The sequence below is a fragment of the Cydia splendana genome, chromosome 11, assembly GCF_910591565.1.
Source record: "Cydia splendana chromosome 11, ilCydSple1.2, whole genome shotgun sequence".
Classification (NCBI taxonomy): domain Eukaryota; kingdom Metazoa; phylum Arthropoda; class Insecta; order Lepidoptera; family Tortricidae; genus Cydia; species Cydia splendana.
Window position 1 is genome coordinate 6,653,843 of NC_085970.1, and position 9,448 is coordinate 6,663,290.

At 42.8% G+C, this 9,448-nt stretch overlaps 1 protein-coding gene across 1 annotated transcript; it reads left to right on the forward strand.

Moving 5' to 3' along the window:
- Positions 1–309: 309 nt before the first annotated feature.
- LOC134795110 (uncharacterized) lies at positions 310–1,157 on the forward strand (the record flags this gene model as incomplete). Its single annotated transcript, XM_063766943.1, has 1 exon — positions 310–1,157. A coding segment is annotated over exon 1 (771 nt), but the record flags the coding sequence as incomplete, so codon positions are not given.
- Between the last annotated feature and the right edge of the window lie 8,291 nt (positions 1,158–9,448).

Here is a 9,448-nt window from a genome sequence, read left to right on the forward strand (position 1 = left end):
AACCCAGAGGGGAAACAAGGCCTTATTGGGATTAGTCCGGTTTCCTCACGATGTTTTCCTTCACCGAAAAGCGGCTGGTCAAATGATATTTCGTACCCAAGTTCCAAAAATCTCATTGGTACGAGCCGGGGTTTGAACACGCGAACTCCGGATTGAAAGTTACGTATAAGTAATGTAAAACCTGAGATATATGTACTTGGGGGTAGACGCAACTAGGTATGTAAATGTTACGTGGGTAGGTAATCCAAAAATCAGTTCTGTAATAAACGCCGTATGAACAACACCGTGTTCCGTTACTTCATCCCCTAAACAACCCCCGTATACCATATTGGCGACGATTTCGAGTCTACGCGAAGTTTAACAGTGTCATTTACAAGTACCTAAATATGGCCATCGGTAAATTAGAAGTGTTTAATGTTGAGTCGGACAGCTGGTCGACTTACGTGGAACGGTTGGAACAATATTTCGTTGTCAACGAAACAAAGGAAGAACACAAAGTGCCGACGTTGATAACGGTTATGGGAAATCAAGCCTACGAACTATTAGTAACCCTGTGTACACCCGATAAACCGGCAAGTAAAAAATTCGCGGATTTAGTGAAAGTGATGAGCGGCCATTTGCAACCGAAACCGAGTTTGTTAGCAGAGCGATACCGGTTTCGTAACAGGAAACAAAAGACGGGTGAATCGGTGGCGGATTTTGTTGCAGATCTCAAAAAGTTAGCAAAGCATTGCGTCTTTGGGACCCAGCTGACAGAAAATTTAAGGGATCAGCTAGTGTGTGGGCTTTGTGATGAAACAATACGGCAGCGGTTGTTTACCGAAGATAATATTGCGTTTGACCGGGCATTACAAGTGGCGGTAGCGATGGAGGCAGCGCAGACAAACGCAGCGGCAGTAGTGGAGGGTCGGGCAAAAGGCTTGGAAGGCAGCCCGAGTACGTCGAGTGGTTGTCATGCGGTATCAGCGCAATCATGGCGCGGCAGGAGAGCGATGACGTCATACCGAGCGACCAACAACAAGGAGACGCGGCCGCCTGGTAACAGCGCGGCACAACCTTTGGGGTCCAGGCGCCAGGACCAGGCACCTCGAGATTGGCGCCGTACCGAACAAACAACACCACGCACTTCATCGGGGCCGGAATGTAGTGTTTGTGGTCGGCCGCATGACTCATCGAGTTGTAGATTTGCAAATTATGTTTGTCGCGTGTGTAATCAGCCGGGGCATTTGAAGAAGATGTGTCCTAGGTTACAGATGAGCGTTAGTACACACAAGAATGACATACAAGGCGAAGCAAACAGCGATTTCAGCGATGAGGTACATTTCAAAGTTTTTTAATGTAAATGATATTTACCAATGTAAACCGTTCATGTTGCCAATTAAATTAGAGGGAAAATTAGTCGAAATGGAAGCTGATACAGGATGTGCCATTTCTTGTATAAATGGGGACTTGTACTTAAAATTGTTTTCCCATTTGCCATTGCATAATAGTGATATTGTTATGTGTTATTATACCCGTGAGAAAAGGCAACCGTTAGGGAAAATTGTAGTAAATGTCACGTTTAAAAATGTATGCAAACCATTGGACTTGTATGTAGTAGATCAAGGCAAAGGACCGTTATTAGGGAGGAGATGGCTACGTGAGTTAGGGTTCAAATTGGAAGAGTTGTCATGTCATGACGTCGAGGTCACTGCACGATTTGATTTGAATGAACTTAATTCCAGATACCGTGAAGTATTTGCGGAGGGGCTCGGGCGGTACACGGGTGGCGAGGTGAGTCTGCGGGTGCGCGAGGGCGCGAGGCCCGTGTTCCTGCGCGCGCGACCGCTGGCGTACGCGCTGCGCGAGTCGGTGGAGCGCGCGCTGGATCAGCTGGAGCGCGACGGCGTCATCACGCCGGTAGACTCGTCGGACTGGGCCACACCGATCGTACCCGTCGTCAAGACGGACGGAACCATTAGGGTATGTGGAGATTTTAAGTCTACGCTTAATAAATGCCTGGAGGTAGATCGTTTTCCATTACCTAGAGTAGAGGATTTGTTAACCAAGCTAAATGGAGGGGAAAAGTTTACCAAAATTGACTTGTCCCAGGCATATGCCCAGTTTGTCCTGGATGAGCGCTCTAGACCTTATACAGTTATCAACACACACCGAGGGTTGTATAGGTATAATAGGTTAATTTACGGGTTGTCCTCGAGTCCTGGCATTTTCCAGCGAAAACTGGAACAGATGTTTGCCGATCTTCCCAGAGTAGGAGTGTTCTTAGATGACGTTATTTTGACGGGAACGAACGACCTCAGCACATAGAAACATTGCATAAAGTGCTAGATAGGTTGCAGAAGCTTGGCTTAAAAATTAAAAAAGAAAAATGCAAATTTTTCGCCACGTCGGTCACTTATTTAGGTTATGTAGTGGATAAAGAGGGCATCCATACAAATCCGGACAAAATAAAAGCTATCGAGCAGGTACCTACTCCTACTGGCGCAACAGAGTTGCGAGCGTTTTTAGGTATGGTCATGTATTACGCGAAATTCGTTAAAAATATAAGTTCCACGTTGGCACCTCTGTATGCGTTACTAAGAAAGGGAGTAAAATTTGAGTGGTCCGAACAATGCAGGGAAGCATTTTGCGAGGTAAAAAAATTATTGGCAAGTAGTACCGTATTAGTGCACTATTCCCCGGGGTTACCGGTGGTACTAACCACGGATGCGAGTAGCGTGGGGGTAGCCGGGGTCATTTCCCATTTGATGCCAGACGGAAAGGAAAGACCAATTGCATACGCTTCGCGGGTACTTAACGCAGCCCAACGCGGATATTCCCAAATAGATCGAGAGCCTTTAGCTATAATTTTTAGTGTGAAGAAATTCCATCAATATTTGTATGGTCGCAAGTTCCTCCTTAAAACAGATCATAAGCCTCTCGTTGCTATTTTTGGCCCAAAGTCGGGTATACCCGTGATGGCGGCTTCGAGGATGCAATGGTGGGCAGTGATACTTTCGGGTTATGACTATGATATACAGTACGTTAATACCAGTCAAAATGGCGCCGATGCATTGTCGAGGTTGCCGCACAAGGGGGACGTTGGGGAAAAACAACCGGAGTGCACTTACATTAATTTTGTTAATGATTTTTTACCTATCACTCACAAACAGGTTTGTGAGGAGGTAAAAAAAGATATATTATTGAGTAAAATCGTTTTATACTTACAGTCAGGGTGGCCCTCTCACAACTCGCACGCCGGTCTACAACCCTATTTCATAAGGAAGAACGAGTTATACTTAGACTCTGGTTGCGTTATGTGGGGTTATAGGATTATTATTCCGCCGGGACTTAGGGAACAAATCCTTCAGGAACTACATGTAGGACACCTAGGAATAGTAAAAATGAAGGCCGTTGCCCGAAGCTACGTGTGGTGGCCCGGTATTGATGCCGACATCGAGGCGTGCTGCGCGGGTTGTCACACGTGCGCAGTGGAGGCACCGGCGCCGCCGCGCGCGCCGGTTAAGCCGTGGGAGTACCCCGGGGAGGTATGGAGGCGGGTGCATCTCGATTTTTTGGGTCCGTGGCATGGAAAAACTTTTTTGATTTTAATAGATGCGTCTTCTAAGTGGATAGAGGCTTTCTTAATGACAACCACTACAGGAGCGGCGGTACTAAAAGTGCTAAGAGAGATATTTGCACGTTTTGGCGTTCCTAAACAGGTAGTTTCGGACAACGGGCCTCCATTTACTAGCAGGGAGGTGGATACCTTCATGCGATATTATGGTATTACTCATACTTTTACACCCGCATACCACCCGGCATCAAATGGGGCCGCCGAGACAGCTGTTAAGTTGTGCAAAAGGGCGCTCAAAAAGGCAGTTAGAGATCAAGTAGACGTGGAAGAGGCTCTTCAGGAATATTTGATGGCGTATAGGAATACTCCCCACAGCACCACAGGACAAACACCGGCCATGCTTCTCCAAAGGCGGGCATTGCGTTGCCGTCTGGACATGTTACGGCCCGGTCGCGGGCTCGAGCAGCGTGTGGAGGCGGCACAAGAAAGGCAGGTGCAGCAGGCGGGGGGTACAGATAGGGCGTTCCGGATAGGAGACCTTGTGTGGTTTAGGGATTACAGCTCGGGGGAGAAATGGCTTAAAGGGAAGGTGGATAGCTTGATAGGTTCTAGGACTGTGTTAGTGGTAAAGGAAAACGATTTATCAACTAGGTTTAAGAGGCATGTAGATCAAGTTAGAGCGCGATCACCAGTTTCCGCGTTGGCGTGGCCTGGTCCGATGGATCATCCTGGAATCACCCAACTACCACCGATGCCACCCGTGCCGTCGTCAGTGCAGAGGCCTCGTCGGAATGTACCGCCGGTTGATCACTATGGTGATCCTCTTTTATATTAGTGGACTGCCACTATTTATGTATTTTTGTATTCTTTCTTATCGATTGTATTACATAAGTTAAATAACTGTTAACCCCTTACGGCATGTAATAAAAAAAATATATCCATTTAAATTCGAACTTTAATAGCGGTCTAAATAATTAAATATCATATCCGCCATATACCTATGGCTTACTTACTATGCGGTAAAGGGTTAAATAAGTTAAGTATTTAATAGGTAAGTATAGCATAATTTAAGTGTAAGGGTGTGATATATGTACTTGGGGGTAGACGCAACTAGGTATGTAAATGTTACGTGGGTAGGTAATCCAAAAATCAGTTCTGTAATAAACGCCGTATGAACAACACCGTGTTCCGTTACTTCATCCCCTAAACAACCCCCGTATACCATAAAACCTTCGTTTCTTGTATCAGGCAAAGCCACTTCCAAGCCCGCGGGCCTAATTAAACTAGGGCAGGTAAACAATTGTAAGCACCGCCGGGACCGGGAATCGTTCCCGGGAATTTGTTTACCAACTTGCGTTTGGGGCAGAGCTTGTTTTTGTAAGACTTTTTATGACTGCGAGGAAATTAATATAGTTAGAAACTCGATAGCAGAAATCTCGAGGGAAACGACCAAATTCAACACGATTTTTGTCGTTTCCCTCGAGATTCCTCGAGATCGAGATTTCGTAAAGGGGATATCGACTTAGAGAGGTATTTATAAGTTAAAAGTTGAAGTTATCATGTTAAAAGTAATTTTGTCCGCCTATTAACATGGAGCAAGACTCGCTCTTGTCTGCATGTTGCGAGATTGCAATTAGTATCGTCGTATGGATAAGACATAATTTATAATAAATTTAAGTATAAAATATAATTTGAGTTGGTGTGTAAAAGTCTGTGACAACCCTACGTGTTCTTGACTACTTGTGCGGTGTCGGTAATAATTTATAATAAATGTATAAAATATATAAATGAAATATAAAGCAATTATTTTAAGAAACACCTTTATTAGTCGGCCGTAGCGTGGCGTGGCTGCCAATAGGCAGGCATTAGTATTGGTATTGAACTTCAATACCAATAATAATTGAAGGCGTTAATATGCCGTTAAGGCGCTTACGTTATTAGGATAACGTAAGCGCCAACCACCATAAGGTACCTTTACCCGTGGACGTCACATTCTATAAATCTATTTAGTTTCAGACTAATTGACTTTTAATAATAACATACTCGATTTTACTGAAAACTCGAAACATAAAGCCGTATCCCTAACAGTCCTTATACAGGATGTATCAGTTTGCAATTTATCAAAGTCAGGGCGGGAGGCGTCGGCATTAATTACGGCGTTTTGAATCACGTCATCGCTGTACACGATACGATGCGATAACTGAACTGATAGATAAATGATGGCAACTTTCATGTGCGTGATATAGATTTTACTCAGTATATTGGTAGTTTACGAGTATAAACCTTCAACTTAGGCCCACTTGCACCATCCCACTTACGCGGGTTATGCGGTTAAACCGTTAAGCTAGTGTCAATTATACTGGTACCACGGTACCTCCAGGGATAACTGGTTATCCCCGGGTTAGTGGAATGGTGCAAATGGCGCTTAACTTTTACATTCTTGGGGTTACTATCAAAACATTATTTTCATTTATTTCTTGGAACTGTAATACAAACTTTGAAATGTATCAGTATAAAACTGACTGATTAAAAGGAGAAGAGATGAAATATTTGATATAGTCGAACCAAGCTAACTATGCATGGCTTTTGCGATAACAAAGTGTGTCAATATCATTCTATGAACATGTGACGTATATAATGACACTCCCTCACGTTGTTCCGTTCAAGTCAGTGCGAAGTTTAATGAAGGACTTGCTTTAATGCTCCTGAAAATTCTAAGGATTTTTTTAAGGTTTACCCATGCGAAGCCGGGGTGGGTCGCTAGTTATAGATATGATATACTATAGCAGTCGATTGGCATCTGCAAATTGCTCCAAACTCCAGCTTTTAAGCATAATAGCTCAAAAGGGTTACTCGGTGGATTACCCCTGACAATGGTTAATCGGTGTAAACACAAATCAGTGCCGAACGACTGCCGGCTGCGATCTCGGACAGGCCCGCACATGTCGGCCGTGGGCTTACTGTGACGCGCACAGTGGAAGCCATTGACGCAGTAACGTCACAGAATTAATAATAGTACTAGGTACAGAAGACTCACTCTCTAACAAAACGCGTCTGTTACGATCAGGACAGATATGGCCGCTAGGTGGCGACAGCGCCACGCGCGGCTTATGGCTATCCACCAATATTGGTGTGGAACGGATGTACTTCTAGCTACCTGTTGCAAAGCGACGAAATCGCGGAGTGAGCCACGCCTGGTAACGTGATACACAGAGGTCACAGATTTCAAAATATACTTAATAAATAAAATAAATAAATAAAAATACGTTTATTACCAAGAACACAAAACAGTACAGCAACTGAACAATATGGTGTATTCCGACAAGTTTGTTGTTGAAAATTATTGGGGTCGCCACTGCCTACGTTAACTATCACATTTTTGATGTAAAATGCTTGAACATAAGCCATCCGACACCACTACGCTCTACACTCTGGCCCATCTCAGTGGGTATGATAGCTTATCGTGTAGAGGAGCCATAAAAGTTGCCGGCGACCATCTCATTTGGTCTTGGTGTTATTATTACGATGTCACTGTCACACTGTGCGTCTGCTGACTGTGTCTGCTGTGTGTGACAGCGCAGTGTGTGTTTATACGCTTTGTACTAAAGAGGGGGAGGTAGAGGGAAGTAGACGTCATATGGTTGAAAATTGCTACTGTTATTGAACAGTATACTGTGTTCTTCTGCCCCCATATGTGGCTGAGCCTAGTTTACGCTCCAGCCTGGCCCACAAGTTGCTCCGGCAAATACGAGGCGAATTAAAGGCTACTCCACTGCTTTCCACTGTTCCTTTGTAATTAAATTCTACTGTCATCAGTTAGTGTGTTTTGTAGGTACCTACATCAGCACGGCAGTTATTCTTTTTCTGAAAACTAAAAATTGTGGCCTTTTATGGATGACCCATTAAATTTCATCCTCTACATTAGCAAAACCTGAATAAATGGAATCAGAATAAACAAGAGACCTAACGATAACATTTTATTACCATAATTTCTTTCTATCTATTGAAACACAATTCATTTTTATCACAAAATTCGTTTATGTAAAGTCTCAAATCCGATAAATGAGAACATTTTTCGCTTATTTCAGAACCAAATCGTTTATTTGTTTCATTAAAATCTTGGTAAAAAGTGCGACTGACTAAAAAGTAAAGTAACAAGTATAAATCATTACTGAATAGCAAATGCTACTAAATTACATTAGGGATTCAGAGCTAAGTTCTTTCTGTGTAAACACCTAAACTGTGAACTTCAGTTGATATTATCCTTATTTTACTAGTAACTCTGTGACCTCGCAAACCGCCATTTATCAAAATGAAAAATTTCTAAAGACCAGAACTGACAAAAAATAAACTAAATAAGTATCGAACCTGCTCACAAAATTTCACTTTTGCATTTTTGGAACATAGGCGCAAGCTAAGAAAATGCTCCCCTATGTGAAATATGTTCAAGCCTGGCATTATACCTAAACTATGTCGATGATCATGGTCCCCATGCTGACTTCTAATATGATTAGTAACGTTATGAGTAATGTACACCATTTCAAAAGGTGTTTTGTAGTGATGTACGGACTGTTGATTTGGCCGACTAGCCGACTAGCCGACTAATCGGCGCTCGAATGGCCGATTAGTCGGCCGACTAGTCGGCTAGTCGGCCAGATCATTAGTTTCGTATAAGTTCAGGTGCAAAACAATAGTTTTGCCACTTTGGTTGCGCTCTTCATCATATTAGCTTGGCTAAAAGGTGTTCTCTACGGGTTCAAAGACCTATCACAAGAATCCTCGTTCAATTTCTGTCTTTCTTTTATTTTGCGATCCTGAGAAGCCCGTCAGTACAACTTGTAGGAGGTGTTCAAGACTCTATTTTCCGTACGTAGTCGCCAGTTAAGAACCTATCCCCCGTGGTCAGCGTCTTTACGAGCAACTTGCCCTGTTTATAAGTCTCTAAATTTTGCAATAACATTAATAGTTCCCCATGGCTCCACCAGTAAAAAAAAACAAAAACTGAATAATAATAAAATCATTTAGCTATGGAACTTGGCCATGAAATTACACGAGAACCAGTTGAGATCGACCTGTAGAGGAAAACATACGATAACTATCAAACGGTAAATTATGTGAACAAAAGTTTTCGTATGCACCCTGAATACGTATTTTGGTAAAATAGACATAAAATATATGGTAAATATTGACTGTTGATTTCTTTTTTTTCTGTTTTTCTTTCACTAATAAAGTGCCGACTAATCGGCCATTTTTGCCGACTAGTCGCCGACTAATCGCCGACTACAAATGTGGCCGGATAGTCGGCTTTCCCGACTAGTCGGCGACTAGTCGGTACATCCCTAGTGTTTTGTCGATAGTTGTTTCATCTGTTTTTTTAGGCGAAATATAAACAACGGTTTAGGTTAGGTTAGAACTGCGGCCCTTACAGAACTATATATTAGTGAGGGATGTTGGTTCGAGTTGGCCAGATTTGATCATCGTTGATTTTTGACGTGATAACGTCTTATAAATCGATGAACACCGGTAGCATGCACGAAAAAGTGTCACGTTGTGGACAGATCTCCATGGTAACGTTACGTAATGTAATGGTAATGTTTTCTTATGACGTTATCACGCAAAATTATCGTCCGTAAACCGACTTTACAGACAACCATATTTTTTCATTGTGATTGACATCTGTATTTACAACTTATAGATTGTAATAATGTTGTACGTCCCACAATAAAAAAGGAAACATATATTAACATTTAGAACTATGGTGCTCCCAGAAAAGTAACTAACCCAACCCACTTTTCTGGTAACCCATAGTTCACTATTTCCCAAAAGTCTCAAATCCAAACTTTAAGCGTTCCTTACCAATCTTTGTTCCAGATTTAAATGTCGGTTATAAAT